The 27,956-nt window shown below is 48.1% G+C and overlaps 1 protein-coding gene across 4 annotated transcripts in view; it reads right to left on the reverse strand.

The window, feature by feature from the left end:
- Positions 1–27,956, reverse strand: part of NUDT5 (nudix hydrolase 5) — a 53,645-nt gene that overhangs the window by 21,661 nt on the left and 4,028 nt on the right. For 3 of the 4 annotated variants that reach the window (XM_077264590.1, XM_077264586.1, XM_077264587.1), the window contains exons 3-6: positions 9,430–9,497; positions 8,170–8,222; positions 7,978–8,085; positions 6,123–6,218 (exon numbers count right to left, since the gene is read on the reverse strand). In XM_077264590.1, the coding sequence (XP_077120705.1) occupies positions 6,123–6,218; positions 7,978–8,085; positions 8,170–8,222; positions 9,430–9,497 (325 nt within the window). The remainder of the gene's footprint in view (positions 1–6,122; positions 6,219–7,977; positions 8,086–8,169; positions 8,223–9,429; positions 9,498–27,956) is intronic. The other variant, XM_077264589.1, reaches the window with a different exon arrangement.

Consider the following 27,956-nt stretch of genomic DNA (forward strand, 5'->3'; position numbering starts at 1 on the left):
ATCGTTTGGTGTGTGTGAACGCCTGCTGACAGATTCCTTTTAATATTTTACATGGCGAGCCATTATACTAAAATTGAGCCATACAACTATTACCAGACCTGAACGCCTTGAGAAGGCACGCACGTGAAATACATAAGCTACTTACCGGTAGCAGTGTTTTTCAGGAGCCCATGACAGCACAACGAGAGAGGGGATCCACCCTTCAGGGACAGGAAACCTTCCGACATAAAAGGGCAACACCTCTCTCCCGCATCAGTTGGTTCCAGAGCATGAGAGGACCCCCTTGGTTAGTAACACAGACACAGCATAAACTTAGGTACAATTCATCATGTGAGTGAACGTGGAATTTTAAAGGAAAAACGAAAGTGTTGAGCTATCCGAAAGAGAATAGGGCAGGGAATATAAGGGTGCTGTCATGGGCTCCTGAAAAAACACTGCTACCGGTAAGTAGCTTACGTATTTATTCAGTCGCCATGACAGCACAACGAGAGACTTTCAGAGAAGTAAGGAAGATTAGGGAGGGATAACAGCCTCAAGTACCCTTCTCCCAAATGTGAGGTCTGAGGAACTACCCAGATCTAATCTGTATTGTCTAAAGAAAGTAGATGGAGAAGACCATGTGGCCGCCTTACATATGTCTTCAATCGACACTTCCGATCTCTCCGCCCAGGATGTTGCTACGGCCCGAGTGGAGTGTGCTTTTATACCTTCTGGAACCTCCATGCCACCTGCTGTATAAGCGAGAGAGATTGCCTCCCTGATCCATCTAGCTAGAGTGTTTTTAGATACTTTAAGACCCTTTCTAACTCCCTGATAAGCTAAAAATAAGGAGTTCTTTTTTTCCAGGCATCTGAAACTGAAATATATTTAAGGAGGCACGCCCTTACATCTAAGGAATGAAACTTATGTTCCATATCATTAGTGGGATTAGAACAAAACGAAGGTAGGACAACCTCTTGTAACCTATGAAAAACTTTGAAGCAACTTTTGGAAGATAACGGGGATCAGGTCTCAATTACTCTATCCTCCCTAAACTGCATGTATAGTGGTTGTCTAGATAGTGCCTGCAGATCGCTAACCCTTCTTGCGGACTTGAGTGCAACTAAGAGGGCTGTTTTAATTGTTAGGGTTTTTATTGGGATAGTATCAATAGGTTCAAATGGGGTTTGCGTTAAGGCCGAGAGTACAAGATTGAGATCCCAAGGAACAATTTTTTGTTTAATGATTGGTCTGGATCTAGTGACTGCCTTAAAGAACCTGGATATCCAGTGATTGCTGGCTAAGTTAGAATTATATAGCGCCCCCAGAGCCGACACTTGAACCCTGAGAGTACTTGTGGCCAAGCCCATTTCTAGACCTTTTTGTAAAAATTCTAGAATTTGATTTATACAGGGTCTTTGGTCAATCTGAGCCCCTGAACTTGATAGGAATTTCTTCCAAACCCTAACATAGATGTTTGTTGTAGAGGGTTTTCTACTTTTCAAAAGTGTATTTACCAGATCCCGAGAGAACCCCTTCCCTCTTAGCAAAGACCTCTCAAATTCCATGCTGCTAGGTGTAAATTGGCTACTCGTGGGTGGAGAATTGGGCCCTGGGAGAGATCTGGTAATTCTGGGAGAATCCACGGTTGGCTGATAGACATCTTCCTCAGCCAAGGAAACCACGATCTCCTGGGCCAGAACGGGGCTATCAAGATTACCCGGGCCCTGTCTTCCCGAATCTTCCTCAGAACTATTGGAATTAGGTTTAGAGGGGGAAAAGCATAGGCGAGACTGAAGTGCCATATTATTAGAAGAGAGTCCACTGCATACGGGTTGTCTCTTGGATTTAAGGAGCAGAATTGGTGTAACTTTGTTTCCTCAGCTGGCAAAAAGCCTGATTGAAGATGGTTGGATTTAGTGACCAATCCCCTTGTCTGAGTTTGTTGCGGCCTAGATAGTCGGCCATGGTATTGAACTTTCCCTTTATGTGTAGAGCCGTAAGAGAGTAGACGATTCTCGGCCATCTGAAAAATACGATCCGCGACCTCCATTAATGAACTGGACAGTGTACCTCCTTGATGATTAATGTAGGCTACGGTTACCTGGTGGTCTGATAAAAGCCTGACGTGTCGACCCTGTAGGGGTATAAGAAAACTATTCAAAGCGCGTTCCACGGCTAACAATTCTTTTAGATTGGAGGATGAGTCCTGTTCAGACTGGGACCATAGCCCCTGGACCCAATTATCTCCTAAATGTGCCCCCATCCCTTGGGGCTAGCATCCGTAGTTATTATCCTAGTTACATGATTTGTCCAAGGGACCCCTCTACGTAAATTTGGAATGGGTGTCCACCAAATAAGTGAATGAATAGCTTCAGTAGAAAGTGAAAATTTGCTGTCGAGATGAGCTCCTAGTCGACAGGAATTATGTAAGACGTCCCATTGTAGCGCTCTGGTGTGATACTGAGCCCAGAGAACCGCCGGAATACAAGATGTAAGTGAACCCAAGAGAGACATCGCACCTCTTACGGAGACTAAAGGATTGCTAATTACCCTGGTGGCTAGCTGCTGGATATTAGTTACTTTTGAATCTGGCAGGCGACATTCCTGCTGACTAGAGTATGACAAGACCCAGAAATTTCTGTGTTTTTAAGGGCTGTAAACGGGATTTTTTAAGATTGATAATCCACCCTAACCTATGCAACGCTACTACCACCTTCTCCAATTGGTCCTTGCAATGTGATTCTGAATGTCCCACAATCAATAAATCATCTAGGTATGGAATTATATGTTCTGTTCCTGCATGTGTGCCATAACCTCTACCATGATTTTTGTAAACACCCGGGGTGCGACCGCGACTCCAAAGGGAAGTGCCTGATATTGAAAGTGTTATACGGAGCCAGCAAGTGAAACCGCCAACCTAAGAAATTTTTGATGATCTACGTGTATTGGGACATGATAGTAAGCGTCTTTAAGGTCTAAGACAACCATGAAGCAATTGTTAAAGAGTAGCTTTATTGCCGACTTTACAGACTCCATTTTGAAGGATGGAACCAACAAAAAATTGTTCAGGTCTTTCAAGTTGATAATGGTATGAAAAGATCCGTCAGGTTTTTTTTTACCAAAAATAAAGGGGAATAGAACCCCCTACCTCTTTCTTCTGTAGGAACTTTGATCAGAACTCTTTTCTGTTGAAGTTCCCAAACCTCCGATTCCAGTGCCAATTGTTCTGCAGAGGAAGAACGGATGGGTGTCAATTTAAATTTGTCCTGAGGAATATGGTGGAAATCGAGCCTTAGGCCCTTTTCAACAATACTTAGAATCCATGGGCTATTAGTGATTTGTATCCAGGCCGGGTAGAAGGCTAAAAGCCTACCCCCCACCTGGTCCGCCAGTCATTGTGGTTTTTTAAGGTCCCAAGAGGGATTAAACATAAATCCTCTACCTCTTCTCCTGTTGCTGTCATATCTGGTTGAATCTCTGTTTGACCTTCTACGGTTAGACCATCCTCTGTTTTAATCCGTCTATAAAAGGGTCTTCCTAGGAAAGGGAATCGTTTTTTATTATCCCCCGCCTTTTCCAATAGTTTATCTAGGACAGGTCCGAACAAATGAGCCCCTTCGCAGGGAATGTTACATAACTTTGTTCTGGCCTGTAAGTCTCCTGGCCAACATTTTATCTACAGCGCTCTCCGGGCTGCATTAGATAAGGCTGAGGACCTGGCGGCCAATTTAACAGAGTCCGCCGACGCGTCCGAAAGGAAAGCTGCTGCATCCTGGATTATAGGCTTGGAAGATAAGATCTCATTTCTGGGAACCTTATCTCTGAGCTGATCTTCTAGGTGACCCAGCCACACCATCAACGACCGAGCTGTGCAAGTGGCTGCTATTGCAGGTCTCAGGGATCCAGCTGAGGTTTCCCCAAGCACCTTTAAGGAAGATGCCATCTTTCCTATCCAGTGGGTCCTTCAGATTCCCTAAATCCTCAAAAGGAAGAGAGGTTTTTCTGCACGCCTTGGCCACTGCCGCATCCAGTTTCGGGACCTTATCCCATGAGGATGATGCTTCCTCCTCGAAAGGATACCTCCTTTTAAACGCTGGCGGAAGTGACCCCTTCCTCTCTGGTTTTTTCCATTCCCTTGAAATCAGTGACTTAATCTTATCCACTACTGGAAAGGACCTTCGGGATTTCCAATCTATACCCTTGAACATTATGTCCTGAATGGAGCACTCTGATTGGGTCTCTTCAATCCCCATCGTATTGTTGACCGCTTTGACTAGGTGGTTAATCCTATCGAGTGACAGACAGGCCCGACTAGATTCCATATCCCGAGGAGGAAGATGACGGGAGGGAACCTGAACTCGGTTCACCCGAGTCTAAATCTACATCTGATACTGGGGATGTCACTTCCTTCCTTTTTTTGTCATCCGTTTTAGGAGACCTGGACTTCATGGAACCTCTGACTTCTTGCCTAACCATTTCTCTTAGGGTAGAAGTAAGGTCAGGCGCTTCCTCCTCTATTAAGTGTTGTATACAGGAATACAGGATCTACACAACCTCCTTTTATGCCCATCTGGAAGTGGCTCTGCACATTCGGCACACTGCCTATGTTTGGCTTTAGTGAAACATTTCCTCCCCTAGTAAGGAGAGAGGGAATATAAGGGGAACAATAATCAGCAAGTGAACTTCCAGATCACTTACCCAGCCCAGCAACGAGTGGTACCGTAGTTGGGGGGGTCCTTCGTAGCCGGTGACTCTTTACGGCTTGAGGACTTTGGTTTTGACATCTGAGCCCCTTTAGCTCCACCAGCTCGACTACTGCCACTAGAGCGTCGCTGGGAGCTCACCTGAGGCTCTTCCAACTCCTGAAGCTGCTGAAGCGGCTGCTGCTGCTGTCTGCTCAGCTGCGGTGTTCCTTCCGGCGACTCCATTATGACAATGGACAGGAACACCCTGCAGCCCTCGTGCACCGCTTAAGTAAGCCCCCCAGGGTACCGCCCCCGGATGGGGGTCAGCAGGAACTCCAGGTGGCGTGTACGGTACCGATCACTAATGGGGTCTGGTTTTCTCTCCCGGGCCGCGCCCCCGCTGTTGGCCAGTGAGAACGCCGCTCCCTCCTGATGCTAAGCCCGACCGGAACGCTGGAGCGCCGCCATCGGCCGGAAAGGCGCTACTGCGCATGCCCGGCCGCGTCATCAGCTGGCGCCGCCCGCCGTGTCATCCAGACACGCCCATTCCCATTCCCGACTGCGGCCTTGCGAGCAGATGCGCGGCCGAGGATGGAAGCACCCCCCGGACCGACGCGGACACCCCCTGCAAGCTGCGGACAGACTCCAGAGGCCCCAGCAGACGCGGCACCAAGAAAAAAACAAGAGACCCCCATACTCACAAGGTACGACTGCGGCCCACCACGGAAGTCAGCCCATCCTCCTAAGGCTGCTTCCTCCTGCTGTCACTGACACAAACAGTCCCCCTGCTGTGTGGTGCTTCCAGCATCCTGATTAGGCCGAGGTAGGGGACCCCCGCTACCTGCATCGGCCTGTCAGGAGTGGGATTTCTTCTTATCTTCGACCTTCTTCTTAAGGCCTGCTTGAAGAGGTTCCGCTGTCAGGGACAGGAATCCAACTGATGCGGGAGAGAGGTCTCGCCCTTTTATGTCTATAGGTTTCCTGTCCCTGAAGGGCGGATCCCCTCTCTCGTTGTGCTGTCATGGTGACTGAATAAACACACTTTGTGGCAGTGGAGGTCACATGTGGTACTTCTGTTGTGCAAATCATGGGTAAGATTTGCACTTCATTTATTGAACTTCACTTGCACTGTGGTTAGGCACCAGCATCTTTGCGCCATATTGCTATGCATAGTACTTGATCAGGAGAATGCTAATCAGGGGATTATCCATTGAACTGCACTTGCCCTTTATAGCTTGCTCTTTATAAACTGGCAGTTTATCCCAAATTCTATGGAATCATGTGTTTAATAGTGTTTCTGTTATGTTGATAATAGCAGCGCACCTCCTATCCTCCCTTTGTGACCTTGATACGGTTATATGAACTTTTTTTTTTTTTTTTTGATATATGACAGAAAGCTGTTATTTTTATATGATCGATTTGGACTCCATGTTTCTCCAGTTTGTATTACCGGACCTGGGGAGCGCTCAATTACTTCTCCTTTGTACCCAGTTTCCTCTTCCAGTTCTCGAAGTGCTGCTTGGTCCGCGGTTTCATTTTCATCTATGAGACCTAGGAGAAGATTGCAGTAAAATTAAATAACTTGTCTATCGCTATAATCATTTTATTTATTAGTAAAAGTAGTTCATACAGTGCAGACATAAAAACAGCTTCATTTTTTGTGGAGTGCAAAAAAATACAAAAAACGAAGTTTTCAAGGTGTTTGGAGGTTGAGCTTGCCCAAAATACTACAAGGAGACAGCTGGACGTTGGAGGCTGTAATGTACAGTTCTACTTACAGAGTCCATGGTGCACTATTAAGAAAAAAAACGATTAAAAGGGGCGTTTGGTCATTAAACTGTTAACAGAGTGACCTTCTGAATCCTTCTGTCTCCTGCCCCTGGTTTCTATGACTTCAAGACAATCCACGTGATGCTTTGTCTATGTGGCCACATTCTCCATGAATGAGAACTCAACCACAATCTGCCAATGGAAAATGTGCCCAATGTGATGTAACATTACACATGAGACAGGGTTAATGCCAAAAACCGGGGGTAGGCGACAAAGACTTCCAGAATTTTTCTCATTATTTTACAACTTGCCATCAAAATGGATATTGAACTTGATGCTGGTCTCCATCTTTGAGAAGAATATCTTACACTAGGCTCAAAAGTCATGAGGATGGCTATCAATGTGTGATCAGTGCAGGACTAAACTCCACAACCCCAAACCGCCAGAAAACTAAAGGGGCTTCTTAATGATGTACGAAGTGTCTGCGGCCAGAACCTTACATGCAACTCATGCCATGGAACATTTTTTTTGCCTTATAACTGATGTAACTATACAAATGCAGAACGTTTATCATGGCCACATAGCCAGATTGTTCTACTCACCAGTGACCTCAATAAAACAAAGGAGTATCCTCGTCTGAGAAATTTATGGCATATCAATAGTACGGTATATTCCTTCCTTAAGTGTCTTACATGAGGGGGTATCATCTTTGGGACCACCACCTATTTGGAGATTGCATCTTCTGAAGTACTTTGATAAGAGCTGCACATGTGTGGCCACCTGTCCACCATTTGTTCTCATAGCTGAAGTAGCAAACAGAGAACCCCCATCTTCTAAAAAGATCCAGAGGATATGCAATAAATGTCTTGGCTGAGAATTCCCATCAAAACAGGAAACAACAACTTTACAGTGTCAGTGCATAATATTGAAAGCCAAACACACACTGGCCCGTCAGGTCTGCACTAGAAACAAGCACAGTTCTGCTGGTTGTTGCCTAAAACAGATCTCATACACTTCATAGTAAAAGCCTCAAACACAGTGCCCCCTTATAATGCCGCCAGCCACGCACATAAGCCCCTACCAGGACAGTGCCAGAGTTCACTCCAGAATTGTGTGTCCAGCCTTTACATTAAACATAGATAAGCTACATATGACTGTCTGCAAACGGCATTCATCTGCCTTTACCTGGACTAGCCATGATCAGTGCACAGAGGGAAGAAGAAATGGACGTGCATCAGCAAATGTGGGCACTGTCCTCGCCATCATTAGGTTGTGGTTATCTTTTGACAGCCCTGACATTCTATACTGACAGGATGGAGACAGATGTCTGTTGCAAAGGTTGCGAGGCGATATAGAAATTTACTGAAAAACTCAAGAAAGTCACATTTTTTCAATAAAGTATTTCATTCAAAGAAACGGATACAACTGTAAAAATACTTTCCACTATTGTGCTACTCTCCAGCACATCAGATCCCATTGTTTCAGTACTCTCTTTATGATACACCTAGAACTGGAACAGACGCCATAGTGAGAACAATACCTGCAGGGAATTCCAGGCAGTAGCATCCCAGAGGAGGTCTGAACTGTTTGATGAGCACCATACATTCATAATGGAGAGTTCTTTGTAGTACTGGGATTATGGCTACACCTATTCAGTGACAAAGGGAAAAATACCCTGAATTATGGCATTATTTACATCCCAAAGACCCCCAACACAATGGCAGCCACTTACCATCCACTGCATTGCCTTCTCTCCTTGTAGTTCGCTTTACAGTTTCCCACGTTCTGTTGCATGACAAAACGGTATGAATGGTTGAATAAAAATATCTATGAAAGGAAGAGCTCTCTTACTACTGCACTGTGCTTTTCTGTTCATAAAGCCAATCGACTGACGGCTTCCCTGTGATGCGCCATGATCTATGGGGAGCCATTGTGCTAGGACTAGGCTTCTGCATGATCGGCACAGCTAAAGGGAGCAGCAGTAAAATGTACGATCTGCAAGAAGGCATGAAGAAACAACCATTGGGAGAAGGAAGGGATGCGTGATGTTGTCACCTTGACGCGCAGCGTGTATGTCCCCTAACCCCAGCCGCTGATTGGCAGCCTTCTCCCACATACCATACATCAGACTTTCTTCATTGCTGGTCTCATGCCATTTTCAATAATACAAAACCTTATTAAACACATACGTGAAATCGCTCGTCTGTCACTACCATATGGTGGCCTCGGACATAGCAGCATACAGGTTCCTTTAACGGTGAATTCACCCTGATTTAGTCAATGGCTTCAATTGTCATATTACACATAAATGGTCAGGCCTAGCGGATGTGCAGAAAATGCGAAGTGCTGCCATGATTCATGAAGATGCCTAGCAGCATTCACACACATTCTTCACTTCTGGCTGTAGAAATTGGGCACGGCGTCACCGCAGCTCAGTACGGACAGTCAGATCATGGCTACGGAGCAGCTGAACCAAGGATGAACTGGTTTTTGCTTAACTATATAATAAATGACAGAACACCGGAATTATAGTAGGCACATGAGTTTAATGTAAGGACCTTATTCATGGCTCAGCTGCTTCTCACTGACTAGAAGGTTTCGGATTAATACATGCGGATATTTGTAAGGCTATGTGCCCACGTTCCGGATTTCTAGCGTTTTTTCCGCTGCAGAAACGCTTACAGAAAAACATCCCACTATTTTAATGCATTCCGCAATTTGTGCCCATGCTGTGCTTTTTTCATTAATGATCATTAATTTTGTGGGGGGGGGGAAATCGGCGGTTTTGTCGCTATAGAATTGCATTTGGACCATTGGAAAGAAACGCAACAAATACGTGCAAAAAGAAAACAAAAAACACGCAAGCGGATTTCCTGCGAAGGGAGTCCGGATTTCATCAGGAAAATTCTGCATACTTTCTGCTATGTGGGCACAGAGCCTAAAGGCTTAATACTTTACAAGATAAAAGAAACAAGCAAACAATGCTACGAACCTGGTCTTTCCTTCTTGGTCAATGTAAGTGGTTTCCTGAAGCTGCACCCATTTACCTTTCACCAGTGTCTGCCAAACAAAAATACATAGGTTCTCACAGCCAATAGTGTCACCGGTAAACTGTACATCTAGCTAAAATGCTCCACTCTCACAGACAAAGCTCTGTGTCGTGTGCTCAGATAATGGACAGTCCTCACAAGTTCTCTTTTATTTGTTTTTTTTTCCCTTACATACAGTTGTTCATTTACTTTGTATTGGGGAAAAAAAAAAAAAAAAACACAGGAAAAGGCGGCAAATTAGACATTTAAGAAAAAAAAAAAAAATATGGGAGCGACAAAATTGTTGTCAGTTTTCCAAAATTGTGGGTAAACAACTTTGTTGCAAACATGTGATGCGCGTTCAAACTCACCTGTGGCAAGTAACTGGTGTGGGCAATATGAAAACTGAGACCAGATAAAAAGGAGAGAAGTTGACAGTTTTTGCACTGTGAGTGCCACACTAAGCACAGAGAACAGAAAGGGGAGAAGAGAACTGAGAAATTGAGAACAAAAATGTTGAAAAATATGAACAAAGTTACAAGTCCATCTCCAGAGATCTTGATGTTGCTTTGTCCACAGTGTGCAACATAAGTTTAAAACCCATGGCACTGTTGCTAATCTCCCTGGATGTGTACAGCAGAGAAAAATTGATTCAAGGTTGCAACGCAGGATAGTTCAGATGGTGGGTGAGCAGCCCCAATCAAGTTCCAAAGAAATTCAAGCGTTTGTTGGCTCAGGGTGCAGCAGTGTCAATGCGAACAATCCATTGACCTTTGAATGAAATCAAGTGTATTGCTATAGCAGGAGACCCAGGAGGAACTCACTGCTGACAGACATAAAAAAGCTAGATTGTAGTTTGCCAAAATCCTTCTGGGAAAGGATCTTGTGCACAAATGAGACCAAGAGAGCGCTTTTTCGTAAAGCACATCATTCTACTGCTTACTGAAAATAGAATGAGGCCTACAAAGAAAACAACAATACCTACAATACAGTATGGTGGAGGTTCAAAGAGGTTTTGTGGTTGTTGTGCTGCGTCTGACAAAGGGCCGGACTGGCCATCGGGCACTTCTGGCAAATGCCAGAAGGGCCGGTGCTAGTCGTGGGCCGCTCAATCCGCCTTCCCCCGCCGACTCCCCCCCTCGCCATCGCATTCAACTATACCGGCGTATAGAAGCCGGTACAGTTGAATGCAATGATGGAGGAGAGAGCGTCTACAGACGCTCCCTCTCCCATCATTCCCCGCTCTGCCTCTAACACTGCAGGTGCGCGATGACGTCATATCATCGCGCACCTGCTGTGTCCCGGGCAGACTGCAGCTGCTGAGACAGGAGCAGGAAGTGGAACCAGGAAGCGGAACCAGGAAGCAATGCGGGCAAGAGGAGAGGTGAGGAGAGAGTGTTTTTTTTTTTTACTGGACTGTGGGGCCATTCTCGAGGGGGGAGGAAGAGAAGCGATGCGGGCTGTGCTCTGTGCTGTATATAGTGCTCTGTGGGCTGTGCTGTATATAGTGCTCTGTGGGCTGTGCTATATACTACTGTTTGGTCTGTGCTGTATACTTCTACGTGGTCTGTGCTGTATACTACTGCGTGGTCTGTGCTGTATACTGCTGCGTGGGCTGTGCTGTATACTGCTGTGTGGGCTGTGCTGTATACTGCTGTGTGGGCTGTGCTGTATACTGCTGTGTGGGCTGTGCTGTATACTACACGTGCTATATATTATACGGTTTGTGCTATATACTATGCGGGCTTTGCTGTATACTATGGGGAGTATATTATATTCTATGGGGGAGGCCATGTTATGTACTATGTGGCTGTGTTATATACTATTGTGGGGGTATATTATATTCTATGGGGGAGGCTGTGTTATATACTATGGGGGCTGCATTATATTTTATGGGGGGCTACATTATATATTATGGGGAGGTGGGCTGTATTATATTCTATGGGGGGTTACATTATACTCTGTGGGGTGGCTGCATTATACTATATGTGGGCTGCATTATACTGTATCAAGGACTATGGGGAATACGTTATACTCTAAGAAGAACTATGGGGTGCATTATACTATGGGAAGTGAATTGTAGTACATGGATGACTATGGCGGTGCATTATACTATATGGAGCACTATGAGGAGTGTATTATACTATGTGGAGGACTGAGCAGTGTATTTTAATATGGAGGACTATAGGAAGTGTATTATACTATATGGAGGACTGTGGAGCACATTATAATATATGGAGGACTATGGGGTGTATTTTACTAAACAAGTAAAATGCTGCATATTCAGATTGAATTTTGTTCCAGCAAAAACATTGTTCTCAGCAGCACACCGCGGGTGTAAACTGTAGATGTGCTGCTGATAACAGGATACTGTATGGTGATCTGTTCGTGATCTATTAGTGATCGTTCTGTCCCATCATTATTCCTCAGTTGGTGGAAAGAGGCCGGGAAACAAGCATTGAACAACTTCAGTATTGTCGATCAAACTCATTTAGCGGCCTGAACTCAGCGCACGTAAATACAACAGAAATGCTTTTGTGTGATGTGCAATATGTTAGCATTTGGGGCCCCATTTTAAACTTTACCTAGGGCCCCACTTTGCCTAAAACCAGCCCTGCCTACAAGTGTACAAAGATATTATACAGTCACCATGTGACAAGTGGGCCTGTGTGACTTCAAATGCCAGGGCTGAATTTTAGTCCCAGTCCGGCCCTGGTCTGACACTATGTGCCTTGACTATGTGCAAGGTATCTTAAAATGTGAAGATTACCAAAAAGTTTTTTGGGTCGCAACGTGCCCAGTGTCAGAAAGCTGGGTTTGCATCCTAGGTCAGTGTCTTCCAGCAGGACAGTGACACCAAAACATACTTCAAGAAGCACTCAGAAATGGAAGGAAAAGCGCTGGAGAGTTCGAAGTGGTCAGCTATTAGGCTGGATCAAAATCCCATTGAACACCTGTAGAGAGATCATAAAATTGCTGTTGGGAGAAGGCACCCTTCAAATATGAGAGATCTGGGGCAGTTTGCAAAAGAAGAGTGGTCCAAAATTCCAGTCGAGAGGTGAAAGAAGCTTGTTGATGGTTATAGGAAGCGAGCGATTGGCTATTTCCAAAGGTTGTGCAACCAAATAAGTTGGGGGTGACAATTTTGTCTGGCCTATTTTTTTTTTTTTTTTTTTTTTTGTGGCGGGGGGGGGGGGGGGGGGGGGGGTTTGTCCTTGCGTGAAATTTGCCTTTTTCGTAATCTTTTTTTGTTTTGCTCCAATACACACAAAGGAAAACATGTGTAATTGCAATAGTTTTTTCGGTTCCATCTCTTACGACCATGACTGTATAGAATTGGTCTATTAAAACTGCGGCATTACAAATGATACTACATTTTTGCAATACCAAGTGCAAACACAAGGTGGGCGTTGTGCAGTATGAGCAAGGTAAGCAAAGACACGAATGCTGCCCCCCAAATAGCTAATCAGAGGGGATGCAGTGTAATTGACTGCCAAAAAGTTAAATTTTGGCAGAAAATCCTGAATATGATTTATTAAAACTGGTTGTTTCAAGTTCATAAATGGGTAAAATTGCAAGTCCCTTGTAAAAACAAGCAACTTTGCAATCTACTCCGTATTAAAGTTACCGTATATACTCGAGTTTAAGCTGAGATTTTCAGCCCATTTTTTTTTAGGCTGAAAGTGCCCCTCTCGGCTTATACTCGAGTCATTGTCCCAGGGGGTAGGCAGGGGAGGGGGAGTGGCGGCTGTGACATACTCACCTGCTCCTGGCGTGGTCCCTGCATCTCCGATGGTCTCTGGGCGCTGACAGCTTCTTCCAGCGTTGAGCGGTCACATGGTACTACTCATTACAGTAATGAATATGGACGCGACTCCACTCCCAGAGGTGGAGCCGCATATTCATTACTGTAATGAGCGGTAGCATGTGACCGCTCAATGCTGGAAGAAGCCATCAGCGCCCGGAGAAGACCATCACGGAAGCTGCCAGGGACTGCGCCGGGAGCAGGTGAGTATAATGGGGATGGTGAGCAGCATTGCGCAATATTCACTTGTCCTTGTTCCACCGCCTCCATCTTCCGTGTCCTCTACTGTGACGCTCAGGTCAGAGGGCGCGATTACTTGGTTAGTGCGCCCCTCTGCCTGAAAGTCAGTGAAGAGGACGCGGAAGACACAGCGGCACCCAGCGGTGGAACGAGGACAGGTGAATATCGCAAGTGCCGGGAGCCTGAGCGACGAAAGGCGAGTAAGTGTTTTTTTTTATTTTTAATGCAGCAGCAGCATATGGGGCAAATATCTCGATGGAGCATCTTATGGTGCCATAATCAACATTTGTGCCGCATTATATGGGGCAAATATCTCTATGGAGCATCTTATGGGGCCCTTATTAACCTTTATGCAGCACTGTATGGGGCAAATGTGTCTATGGAGCCTCTTATTGGGCCATTATTAACCTTTGTGCACATTATATGGGGCATATTTTAATATGGAGCATCTTATGGGGCCCATCAAACTTTATGGAGCATTATATGGGGCTCCTGATTCAATATGGATATTCAAAAACACTTAACCTACTGATATCTCAATTTTACTTTTATTGGTACCTATTTTTATTTTTGAAATTTACCGGTAGCTGCTGCATTTCCCACCCTAGGCTTATACTCGAGTCATTAGGTTTTCCCAGTTTTTTGTGGCAAAAGTTAGGGGTCTCGGCTTATACTCGGGTATATACGGTTCATTACATTCAGTAGTGTACAACTCATTGCCCAATGTACTGGCCACACTGGAGTAGCCGTGCCACTGGGCTGTCAAGTCAGAGTCGTGGAGTCGGAGTCCATTTTGGTGGTAGCTGTATAAAAAAGGACCAACTCAGACTCCTAAAATCTATAATACATTGGGTACAGTGCTGTAAATTTTTTCATAAGAATTTGGGAAAGTTATGAAATGCCCTATAAACTCTGTTCTGTTTCTGATCCAAGGATCTCAGCTTTTACCTTAGATGAACCTGTGCTGCACTTTATGTACATGCTCATTAGTGACCAGTGCTGTGGAGTCAGGGAAACTGAGGAGTCTGAGGTTTGGCTTACCGACTCCACAGCCCCGAGTAGCAGACTGGCCAAATCCCCAGGTAATGAGGTTCTATGCTTTACAGGATGGACACAAAGCTCTAAAACTGGCCAGATCATTGGGTCACATCTGCCCCAGTGACCTGTGCTTCTCCCATGTTGTAGGCACAAAGCTTCCTCCACTACCAGCATGGGAAAGAGCACAGTTTTGACCAGAGGCACAAACTGGTCCAAACTATCAATATTTGGGAGCGCACCACCCCACACAAACCATGAAGCCCGTAGCGGGGAACAGTGCACTCCTTTAAAATGCATGTTGAGAATATCCCTTTAGTTGTAAAAAAAACTGTTGAACTCTCCACTCTGCTGAGGTTAGTCTAACTTGACACTGATCATGACAAGATGATGGAAACTCAAAGTCTACATCGGTCTGAGTCTCGGAGAAACAAACAGGATCTGCTACAAAAAGTGTACATAGCAATAAAAATACTGGTTAGACCGGCTAATATATGTGTGCCATCAGATGTAGGCTGTCTCCATATGGCGGTATTATGGCTCAGGATTGTAGGGACGGGATTCTTAGATGTCACAGGCCAGAAGCTCACTCACCACTGGCATTGTGCCTATGAGCGAGTAGTAGCAGCCTACGGAGGAGGAGCGATCATATGGTTTTTTTACCCCTAAGGCTAGGGTCACATTGCGTTTATGGCTGAGCACTAACGGACAGCGTTGCACGGGAAAATTAACGCCGTGCAACGCGTCCGTTAGCGCTCCCATTGCCTGCAATGTTAAAGCGCATTGCTAGCGCGTGTCATTTTCGGCACGCGCTAGCGATGTGCCGGTCTTTTGTAGCGCGCCTCGGACGCTGCTTGCAGCGTCGGCGCCGCGCCCGAGGTCCGTTCCCCGCTCTCGCAGATCGGGGATCTGCACTAGCGAGGACGTTTAACGCGACCCCGAAAAAGACATTGCGTTAGCGCAATCCGCTAGCGCTAAACGGATTGCCCCAACGCAATGTGACCCTAGCCTTATGAATACACAAGTATAGCGACAATACACGAGCGGCTCTCTCCCGGATCTTCCTACACCCATAGTCTCATAGTCTGCTATGCCGGTGTTCCCATTACAGGTCTTTAGTGCTTATTTCCCCATTATAGGGTTTATCATCAGGTCTGTGTTCCACGTACTTTTTATTACGTCTGATATACTCAGTATAATAAAAACAGAATACCGGTGTTTACGTACCGGTAATAGGATTTTACGGAGCCACGACAGCACCCCTACGAGAGAGGGGATCCGACCACCTTCCGGACAGGAACCTACAGGATTTAAAGGGGCGGTCCCCCTCATCACTCCAGTTTGTGTTTCAGAGTATAAGGGACACCGCCATTGAGTTAGTACATAAACATATATACTTAAACATTACTAAATACCATCACCTTCTAAAGAGTGATTTTTTTAAAAGGCACACTTTTCCCAAAGGGTGCAGAAACCAGTGATCAACTACGGGGGGGAATGTGCGGGTGTTGTCGTGGCTCCGTAAAATCCTATTACCGGTACGTAAACACCGGTTTTCCTATCGCCACGACAGCACCCCTACGAGAGATTTTCAAAGATCAATCACCTGGGAGGGACTACAGCACTAAGTACTGAACGGCCAAAAACTAAATTGGCCTCTGATGATAGGTCAAGACGGTAATGTCTATAAAAGGTGGAAGGAGATGACCACGTTGCCGCCTTACATATTACGTCTATGGAGACGTCCGCTCTTTCCGCCCAGGATGAGGCCATGGCTCGAGTGGAGTGGGCCCTGATGCCATCTGGTGGTGTCTGGCCTTTAGCCGTATAAGCAAGATATATGGCATCTCTTATCCATCTGGCGATAGACGTCTTAGTTACAGTCGCCCCCTTCCTTGGATTCTGAAAGGAAACAAACAGAGCCCTACTCTGCCTCCATGGTTCTGTTTTGTGTAGGTATTCTAATAAAGCTCTTCTAACATCCAACATGTGATATTTCTGCTCATCCGCTGAATTCGGATTGTCACAGAAAGATGGTAAAACGATTTCTTGACTTCTATGAAATTTAGAAGCTACTTTTGGTAGGTATGCGGGGTCCGGTTTTAATACTACCCTATCTTGAAAGACCATTAAATAAGGAGGATCAATTGACAATGCTTGTAAATCACTCACTCTCCTAGCAGAGGTCAGGGCTACCAGGAAGGCTGTTTTTAAAGTTAGATTTTTTATGGAGACAGAATCTAATGGCTCAAAGGGGGGTTCTGTTAAGGCGTCTAAAACCAAATTTAAATCCCATGGGGGTAATCTAGGAATATATACTGGGTTACTGCGTTCGGTGGCCTTAATAAATCGGGAAACCCATCTATTTCCCGCCACATCGTTGTTATATAACGCCCCTAACGCTGAAATTTGGACTCTAAGAGTATTTACTGCCAAGCCCAATTCTCGGCCTTTCTGTAAAAACTCCAGAATAGCCGGAATTGGAACCTTTCCTGAAAGGGGTTTTTGGTAGAAGGCAAGGAATTTTTTCCAAGTCTTAGCATAGATCTAGGTAGTAATCTCTTTCCGACTATTTAAAAGGGTAGCTATCAGAGCCTCTGAAAACCCTCTTCTCCTCAATAACTCCCTCTCAAATTCCACGCCGTCAGATGCAGGGATTCCACATTGGGGTAACGGAATGGACCCTGTGAAAGAAGCTCCGGACTGACTGGCAATACCCAGGGATCGGTCACAGACATTGTCCTGAGTAACGAGAACCATGCCCTCCTGGGCCAAAAGGGGGCAATCAGGATCACTCTCGCCCTCTCCTCCCTGATCTTCCTGAGTACTATAGGGATCAGACACATTGGGGGGGGGGGGGGGGGAACGCATAAGCTAGAGGGAAATCCCAGTGTATTTGAAGGGAGTCTATTATACAGGGCTTGCCCGCCACCCGAAGAGAAGCAAATCTGTTGGTCTGTCTGTTCTCTCTCGTTGCAAATAGGTCTATAACGGGCAATCCCCATAGGTCTACTATCCGTTTGAACACCCGTCGACTTAGAACCCATTCCTCCTGATGCAGAGAATGACGGCTGAGGTAATCTGCCTCTGTGTTGAGCTCTCCCTGAATGTGGACGGCTGACAGAGAGCGAAAGTGGGTTTCGGCTATGTTGAAGATGTCTGTGGTGGTGTTCATTAGAGATCTTGACCTTGTACCTCCCTGATGGTTGAGATACGCTACCACTGTTGTGTTGTCTGATTGGACTCTTACATGCAAATCCTGCAGAGATGGTAGTAACCTGAGAAGGGCCTTTTTTACTGCCGTGAGCTCCTTCCAATTGGAGGACTCCTGGGCCTCTAAGAGAGACCATTGCCCTTGAGTCCAAACATCTCCTATATGAGCTCCCCATCCTATGGGACTGGCATCGGTTGTAACCACGTTGTCTGGAATTATACTCCAGCGTACTCCTTTTCCTAAATGTCGCTTGTTTAACCACCATCTCAGACTGTGTAGAGTGGCGGCGGACAGTCTGAGTCTTCTGCTTAATTGCCCTTGAAGCCTGCTCTCTGCATTCAAGACCTGGGCCTGCAACACCCGAGTGTGGAATTGAGCCCACTGAACGGCTGGTATGCAAGACGTCAGGGACCCCAGAAGGGACATAGCATCTCTCAAAGTCAGAACTGGTTTTCTTGTTACCGTACTGACTTTGTGCAGAATTTTCTGCTTTTTCTCTTCCGGAAGGAAACATAGTTGCTCTTCCGAATTTAGCAGAATGCCTAGGAAAGTCTGAGTCATTGATGGTTCCAATCTTGATTTTTCCATATTGACTATCCAACCCAAGTCCTGTAAGGAAGATATTACATGATTTAGGCGACCACCACACTGGAAATACGAATTTCCCACTACCAGGAAGTCATCCAAGTAGGGTACAATTAACGTATCCTGTTCTCTGACATAGGCCATTACTTCCGCCATGACCTTAGTAAACACCCTCGGTGCCATAGATAGACCAAACGGCATTGCAGTAAACTGAAAATGTCTGACCTGGTCGTTTAAGCGCACCGCCATTCTGAGGAATTGTTGATGATCCTGGTGAATGGGCAGATGGTAATACGCATCTTTTAAATCCAGGACTGTCATATAACATCTGGGAAAAAGAAGTTTAGATGCCGTTTTAATAGATTCCATTTTAAAGGCATGATATTGTAGATGTTTGTTCAATCTCCGTAAATTTATGATGGTTCGAAAAGATCCATCTGGTTTGGAGATTAAAAATAAAGGGGAATAGAACCCTTTCCCCTGCTGATGTTTAGGAACCTCCACTATAACTTTCTTCCGTACTAACGTCTGGATCTCTTTCTCAAGGGCCTCTTGTTGGTGTAAGGAATCGGGGGCAGTCAAGATATAAAAATCAGAAGGTCTTTCCCGGAACTCTAATTTTAACCCTGAATTAATTATACCTAAAACCCAGTTACTCGCAGTTATTTTAGTCCACTGAGCATAGAAATATTTTAACCTGCCCCCTACTGGAAGATTTTTATTAGCGATAATTTCTTCTTCTTCTTGAGGAAGATGATGAGGCATTAAAGTCCGAACCTTTCTTTTTTGGGTCTGTTGGTTCCCAATCTCGGTTGTGGTAAGGTCTTCGGTATTGGAAACGTCTTCTGAAGGTATTCCTAAAGGTAGGATTGAAAGTTTTAGGAAAACCTTTCTTCCTATCCTCAGCCTTAGCTAGGATGTTATCCAGCACTGGGCCAAACAGGTACTCACCCCTACACGGTATTGTACACAGTTTAGCTCTGGCCTGGGCATCCCCTTTCCAGGTCTTAAGCCATAGGGCTCGGCGAGCAGCATTTGAGAGACCCGCCGATCTCGCTGCTAATTTTAAGGAATCCACTGATGCATCCGCTAAATACACCACACCATCCCATATTTGCGAAAGGGAGTTCAGCATTTTGTCTCTGGGCACCTTGGATTTCAGCTGTTCCTCCAGCTGGGATATCCATACCATAACGGATCTAGCCGTACATGTGCTAGAGATAGCAGGTTTGAACGCCCCCGCAGATGACTCCCATACTTTTTTCAAAAACATGTCCGCCTTCCTATCCGACGGATCTTTTAGAAGGCCTACATCCTCCAGCGGCAAAGTACCGGCTTTAGATGTAGAAGCCACCGCTGCGTCCACCTTCGGGACTTTCATCCATACTGCCAGATCATTGTCTTCAAAGGGATACCTCCTCTTGGCTGATGATGGCAGGAAACCCTTATCCTGCCTGTCCCATTCCCGTTTTATAAGGGTCTTAACTGTATCCACAACCGGGAATGCTTTACGACTCCTCTGACACAAGCCCGCAAACATTATGTCCTGTGCGGACCTTGGTTCCTTGCTCTCTGTAACACCCATGGTAGCTTGGACTCCTTTAACTAACGTGTCCATGTTATCCACCGAGAAACAAGGCCTTCCCTCTTCATCTGAGGAGGATGGAGATGAGGAGCGGGAACATTCCCCTTCTTGCAGGGATAGACTAGATCCTGGAGATAAATCCCTGCCCGACCTTCCCTGGCGGCTGCTTTTAAGGGAATAGCTTATTTCCTCCCTGATGACCGCTCTAAGGTCTGATGACCGGAGGGGAGCTTCCTCTTCTAAGGTCTGACATATGCAAGCCTGACACAGCCTCTTGGTATAACTGTCAGGCATTGGAGTCGTGCATAGAGCACATTGCTTGTGCTAAGATTTAGATGTTTTTTTCCCCTAAAACAAAGCACACAATAACAGACCATATCAGCACCAGGAGTTTTTGTTTAACACTCACCATAAGGCTGATTTGTGAATACCGATTCTGAAGAAGTGGGATTCAAATGTGACGCTGGGGCGCTCGCACGTTGCCCCCGTACCACGCTGCTGCTTCGTCTTGAACGGCCGCTACCATCTTTACTGCGCTGCTCCGTTCCCTCTCCATGAGGGTGCTCGGCGTCCCCGAATGAGGACATAGCTGCACGCATTGTTCCAAACGCGGCGCTCTTTTACGACGCTGCAGCGCTCCTCCCTCGGCATACCCCGGAAGTGTAAGAACTACTTCCGGGTTCACCAGCGCCGGCGTGTACCGCGCTCAACTGCGAACCAGGACGGCACTGCCCGACTCCTGGGACGCGATCCACTTGGCCAGACGAGGGGGGTCTGCCAGCAGTACACCCCCGACGCTGCTTCCGAGCCCCCGATTCTGCCGTTCCTAAAAGACACCGCGCAGAGGCATGGAGGCCCGGGTAAGATGTCTGCAGGCTCCCGCCGTCCGGACAGGAACCCAAACTGGAGTGATGAGGGGGACCGCCCCTTTAAATCCTGTAGGTTCCTGTCCGGAAGGTGGGCGGATCCCCTCTCTCGTAGGGGTGCTGTCGTGGCGATAGGAAAAAACAAAATATAACATTTGTTATATCAAGGCTCTTATAGGACCGGGTTAATGTTTGTGAATTTATACATTGTTTGGAAGGGGCAATTACAGGTCCTTCATTTCATTAAGGCTACTCTGTTCTGTGATCCATTTTGGCGGAGGGAGTAGGTTGTTACCTTATTGTTATACTGTACTGATTGCTGGCTATTGGATTTTTAAAGGGAATCTGTCACCTCAAAAATCGTATATGAGCTAAGGCCGCCGTCATCAGGGGCTTATCTACAGCATTCTGTAATGCTGTAGATAAGCCACCGATGTATCCTGAAAGGTAAGAAAAAAGGAGATTTTTGTGTACTCACCGTAAAATCTCTTTCTCTTAGCCTCTAATTGGGGGACACAGGACCATGGGTGTTATGCTGCTGTCCACTAGGAGGCGACACTATGCATAATCTGAAAAAGATTAACTGTGGCTCCTCCTGTGCAGTATACACCTCTGGACGGCATCAGCCTTCTCCAGTTTTGTGCAAAAGCAGTAGGAGGAACGTAACATGAATAACATAATTATGCCTGTAAGAAGGCAACTATGTACGAGCTCAAGAAACAATATGAGAACTCAACAGTTACAACAGCCCGGAAAGGGCAACAGGGTGGGAGCTGTGTCCCCCAATTAGAGGCTAAGAGAAAGAGATTTTACGGTGAGTACACAAAAATCTCCTTTACTCTGTCGCCTCATTGGGGGACACAGGACCATGGGACGTCCTAAAGCAGTCCCTGGGTGGGAAGCAATGGACGAATATTGTGCAGACAGGCCCGTACACTTAGGGCACTGCCGCCTGCAGGACACGTCTACCCAGGCTCGCGTCCGCTGAGGACTGGGTATGAACCCTGTAGTGTTTAGTAAACGTGTGTAAGCTAGTCCAAGTGGCCGCCTTACACACTTGTTGTGCCGAAGCCTGGTGCCGAATGGCCCAGGAGGCCCCTACCGCCCGTGTAGAGTGTGCCGTAATGCCGGCTGGAAGAGGAGAATTCTTAAGGCGATACGCCTCTTGTATGGTGGATTTGATCCACCTGGCAAGAGTAGCTTTGGAAGCTGGCATACCCTTGTGGCCGCCTTCCGGAAGGAGGAAAAGGGAATCAGACTTCCGGAAGGACGCAGTCCTAGACACGTATATACGCAAAGCCCTGACAAGGTCAAGCGTATGCAGAGCCTTCTCCACTCTATGAACCGGAACCGGACAAAGGGATGGTAGTGAAATTTCCTCATTGAGGTGGAAGTCGGACACAACCTTTGGGAGGAAGGATGGGACCGTACGAAGAACTACCTTGTCCTGGTGAAATGCCAGGAAAGGCCGTCTGCAGGAAAGTGCTGTCAGTTCAGACACCCTGCGTAGCGAGGTGATTGCCACCAGGAAAACCACCTTCTGGGAAAGAAGGCGGAGCGGGACCTCCTTAAGAGGTTCGAAGGGTGGTTCCTGCAATGCTGTCAGGACCAGGTTGAGGTCCCACGTTTCTAGTGGTCGTCTGTAGGGGGGAACCAATCGGGAAACCCCCTGAAGGAAAGTCCTTACTTGCGGCTTGGTAGCAATGCGCCTTTGGAAAAGCACTGAGAGGGCTGACACCTGGCTCTTAAGCAAGCCCAAGGACAGCCTGGCCTCCAGACCCGATTGGAGAAAACCAAGTACTTTGGGTAGGGAATAAGGGAGTGGGATCTGGCCACGAGATTCGCACCAGGTAAAGAAAGCTTTCCAGGTACGGTAATAAATCTTGGCAGAGGCTGGTTTCCGTGCTCTGATCATGGTTCCAATGACATCTGCCGAGAGCCCTGCCTGGGTTAGAACCCAGGTCTCAAGGGCCACGCCGTCAAATTGAGAGCCCCTGAGTTCTGGTGGTAGAACGGCCCTTGTGATAGAAGATCGTGGCGGTCGGGGAGACGCCAAGGGGCGTCTGCTGTGAGTTGTACGATGTCGGCGTACCATGTGCGTCTGGGCCAGTCTGGTGCAATGAGGATGGTTGGAACTCCCTCTTGTTTGATCTTCCTCACCACTCTGGATATCAGGGGGAGAGGTGGAAAAATGTACAGAAGCTGGAACTGGGTCCAGTCCTGAACCAGAGCGTCTGCTCCGAGCGACCGCGGATCGTGTGTTCTGGCAATGAAGTTGGAGACCTTGGCATTGAAATGGGATGCCATTAGGTCCACATCCGGGGTCCCCCAGCGGAGACAGATCTGTTGAAAAATTTCGGGATGGAGAGACCACTCTCCGGAGTCCTTGTCGGCTGAGGAAGTCTGCTTCCCAGTTGTCCACACCCGGAATGTGGACCGCCGAAAGAACCGACCCTGTGTCCTCCGCCCAGCGGAGGATATGTGACACTTCCCGCATCGCCTGGGTACTGCGGGTCCCCCCCTTGATGATTCACATATGCCACAGCCGTGGCATTGTCCGACTGTATCCTGATGTGAGAGGCTGCCAGTAAGTGATGGAAGGCCCTCAATGCCAGTAGGATGGCACGAATTTCCAGGATGTTGATGGGCATGGTCGCTTCCGCTGGGGACCATTTGCCCTGTGCCCTGTGGTGTAGGTGCACCGCACCCCAACCCGTCAGGCTCGCGTCGGTGGTCAGGACCTTCCATTGACCTGAGAGAAAGGATTTCCCCTTTGCTAGCGAGGTTGGCTTGAGCCACCAGTGCAGGGACCTCCTGGTTGACGACGTTAGCTGGAACTCCCTGTCGAGAGAAAAGGGATTCCGGTCCCAGGACTTGAGAATGGCTAGTTGGAGAGGTCTGAGGTGAAACTGGGCAAATGGGACAGCTTCTATTGCCGCTGCCATCTTGCCGAGAACTCTCATGGCAAACCGGAGAGATCGAGGGGGTTTGCAGAGGAGGGTGCGAACTGCTAGTCGAAGAGCCAGTGCCTTGTCCTTGGGAAGGAGCACTAGACCCCTGGAGGTGTTGAATAACATTCCCAGGAAGGTCAGGGACTGACTCGGGGTTGGTGATGACTTTTGTAGGTTGATTAACCAGCCCATGCGACTGAGAGTATCGGTTGTGATTGAGACGCTGAGCTCGCAGTCCTTGAAGGTGGGAGCCTTGATGAGTAGATCGTCCAGGTATGGAACGACTACTATGCCTCTGGAGTGCAGGACGTCCATGGTGGCTGCCATGACCTTGGTGAACACTCTGGGAGCTGTGGCGAGTCCAAAGGGGAGAGCCACGAATTGGTAGTGGTCCTGGCCTATTGCGAACCTGAGAAACCTCTGATGGGCAGGTGCAATGGGTATATGCAGGTATGCGTCTTGTATGTCTATGGAGGCGAGATATTCTCCCTTCTCCATGGACGCAATGATGGACCGAAGGGACTCCATGCGGAAATGACGGACCCGTACATATTTGTTGAGCTGTTTTAGGTCTAGTATGGGCCGTACACTGCCTCCTTTCTTGGGAACTACGAACAGATTGGAGTAGAACCCTCGGAAACGGTCGGTCGTGGGTACCGGTACTATGACTCCTGATTGACAAAGCGAGGAGACCGCTTGGTGGTAGGCTCGAGCCTTGGCTGGCGGTTTTGGGGGGACAGAGAGGAAGAACCGGTCCGGTGGGTTGGAGGTGAAGTCTATTTTGTATCCGGAAGACACTAGTTCCGTGACCCACCTGTCTTCTGTAATAGGCAGCCAGACTTGATGAAAGAGCAAAAGTCGGCCGCCTACTGGTGTGGTGTCTTCCGGAGTCCGTGAGTCATGAGGAGGAGAAGGTCTGAGATTTTCCTCCTCTGGGCTTAGACTGGCCTGCTTTTGACTGCCAGGTCTTGTCCGACCTTTGCGTCGATCGTGAGTTGTCCCTGCGTGGGGAACGGTTACGATTTTGTACTGGACGCGAGACGGACCAGCCGGAGGAATTCCGAAAGGATCGGAATCGAGTTTGGTTACGCTTCTTGTAAGTGCGTTTAGGTTTCAGTTGGGGAAGAGAAGTACTCTTACCCCCTGTGGCGTTGGATATCATAGTGTCCAACTGTTCACCGAAAAGTCTCCCACTGAGGTAGGGGAGGTGCGTGAGGGACTTCTTTGAGGCTGCGTCCGCTTTCCATTCCCGCAGCCAGAGGATACGCCGAATCGTGATGGCGTTTGATGCTATCCCCGCGACTCCCCTTGCTGAATCCAGAGCTGCATGGAGCATGTAATCTGCTACAACAGCAATTTGAACCGCTTGGTCCGACAGTTCAGGAGCGGATGCTTGGAAGGCTTGTAAATTGTTTGCCCAGGCCAGGATGGCCTTGGCAGCCCAAACTGAGGCGAACGCGGGAGCCAGGGATGCCCCTGCAGCCTCGAAAATTGAACGAGCCATGCGTTCTACCTGCCGGTCTGCTGCGTCCCTTAGAGTTGAGCTATCTGGCAGTGAAAGGAGGGTCTGTGCTGCTAGCCTGGAGACTGGGGGATCCACTTCAGGTGGATCTGTCCATTCCTTGGTGTCCTTCTGTGGGAAGGGGTACCTCGCCTCCAGATATTTGCGATTAGCGAATTTTTTCTCAGGCTGTGAGAGCTGTTTTTTAAGGATCGCCTTAAACTCTGGGTGGTTAGAAAAAACCTTAGGCGGCTTCAGAGGTCCTTCAAAGGAAATCTGATGTTCTGGGGCCTCTGGTGGCGGATCAGAAATGTCCAGCACCCGATGGATGGATGATATTATGTCCTCAACTAGCGCTGTATTGCTAGGAGGGATTGGGATCAGGGACCCCTCAGTTTCTCTGAGTCAGAGTCGCAGATGCCTTCCGAATTCTGTGTATCACTGAGGCGTCCCCTGCTGGGTGAGCTGAGGCGGAGGCCTTCTCTGGTTGGGGATTGCGGAGATCTGCATTGTCTGTCCCTGGAATGGGACGGTCTAGATGACCTGGAGCAACGGTGTCTCTCCCTAGAGGGGGATGACCGTGTGCTATGGGATGACGCAGATGGACTTGATCTATGGATCCGCTTGCGTCCTGACCTAGACGTGGATGTGCCAGGGGCATCTTGTTCCTGAGTCAAGCTCTCCCGTTGTTGGGTAACGGTCATAGCCGGGGCATGACCCTGCAGAGCCTGAAGCAATGTGGAAGTTAGGTTATCTATAGACTGCGTCATAGATTGCGATAACTGAGTAGCCCATTCCGGTGTGGCATTAGACACCGAGGCATTGGCAGGGGCTTCTTGAGGCTGTGACACAGTAGTTTGTATACAGTTCTGACAATGCGGGTACGTGCTGCTACTGGGGAGAGCGGTCCCGCAGGCTGTGCAGAATGCATAATAGCAGTTCTGCCTGGTTCTCTTAGACCTTGAGCCCGGCATAGTGCACAGAGTGCAGAAGTGCTGCCAGCAGATGGACCTTACAGGGGTAGAGAACCTACAGGGGAGCCTTATAGGTAATATGGATTCACAGCTGAGTAAAGATAACCCAGCTGTGATCTTACCCCACCAGTGTACCCCTAGGTCCAGCGCCGAAAATCCACAGTCCTGTGCCCCCCGGAGACTGGCTGCCTGGTCCTGCAGACCGGGAGATGCAGGGTTAATCTGCAGCCGAAAATGGCTGCAGAGACAGAGGAGAGAGGAGGAGAAGGGGGCGGAGAGCTGGAAAAAGGCGGCAAGGCTATAAAAAACCCGCCCTTTCTGTCTCGATCCGCCCCTTGTATGACACTGTAGAGTGTCATATTTGTCATCCGGGGGGCGGGCCGGGGGGCGGAGAGGAGGCTGCTGCTTCAGCTAGGCCGAAGCCGGGGCCTAAATTAGATGCCTGAGGCCCAGAAGGGCTCCAGGCCGGCGCGAAAGTCCGGGAGGGGGTCGGATTTGAACCGGACCCCTCCGGATTTGAAGGCAGGATGGCGGTGGGGCTATAAGCGGAAGGGGGAGCCCGGCTGGGGTCCCCCTGAGGCAGTATAGAGCTGGTGCTGCCGCAGAGACAGGGACGCAGGGAACCCTGTGTCTGTATGTGCCATGCCTGCCTGCACTCCCCCCGGCCCCAACAGGAGCCCGCAGCTGGGCTGGGGTCCCTGGATGCAGGCGCAGTGTGCTGGCCCATTGCTGGGAGCTGTAGGATGCTGCCTGTACAGGCCTTACCTGAGGTGTCTCAACCTAATACCCCCAGAGGGGGATAGGGAGGGTGCTTTTGTCACACACCTTCAGGGGCCTTTATCCTCGCCTCGACCTCAACCCAGAAACCAAAAGGAATTGGGGAAGGAGGGGGGGTCTCGACTTCGAACCAACACCCGAGAGGTTGGGGAAGGAGCAGCATGGGGAATAGCCATCTCAACTTCAACTGGGCACCCCATAATAGGGGGCCGAGGAAGGAGCCATGCCGGGGGTCTCACAGGAGACCCTCTTTTCTTCATCTGTAATCCCGTCGGAAAACGGAGTAAAAATCTTTAAGTGTGCCTCCTTTGCGACACTAAGCAAAAACTGGAGAAGGCTGATGCCGTCCAGGGGTGTATACTGCACAGGAGGAGCCACAGTTAATCTTTTTCAGATTATGCATAGTGTCGCCTCCTAGTGGACAGCAGCATAACACCCATGGTCCTGTGTCCCCCAATGAGGCGACAGAGTAAGAGGTTAGATTATACTCACCTGGGTGGGCGGTCCCGGTTCGTTTTGGGTTTGATGGGCGTCGTGGTCCGGTTCGCCGCCTCTAATCTTCATACGATGACGTCCTCTTCTTGTCCTCCTGCCGCGGCTCTGGCACAGGCGTACTTTGTCTGCCCTGTTGAGGGTACAGAGGAAAGTACTGCAGTGCGCAGGCGTCGGGCCTCTCTGACCTTTCCCGGTGCCTGCGCACTGCAGTACTTTGCTCTGTACCCTCAACAGGGCAGACAAAGTACGCCGGAGCGTGAAGACAAGAAGAGAACGGGATTGTAAGAAGATGGGAGGCCCCGGACCGGACCACGACGCTCATCAGACCCAGACCGCAGCGGGACCGCCCCTGAGTGAGTATAATAACCTGTTTTTCTCTTCTTTCAGGATACATCAGGGGCTTATCTACAGCATTCCAGATTGCTGTAGATAAGACCCTGATGCAGGTGGCCGCAGCTCATA

Source organism: Ranitomeya variabilis, chromosome 5 (assembly GCF_051348905.1).
Source record: "Ranitomeya variabilis isolate aRanVar5 chromosome 5, aRanVar5.hap1, whole genome shotgun sequence".
NCBI lineage: Eukaryota > Metazoa > Chordata > Amphibia > Anura > Dendrobatidae > Ranitomeya > Ranitomeya variabilis.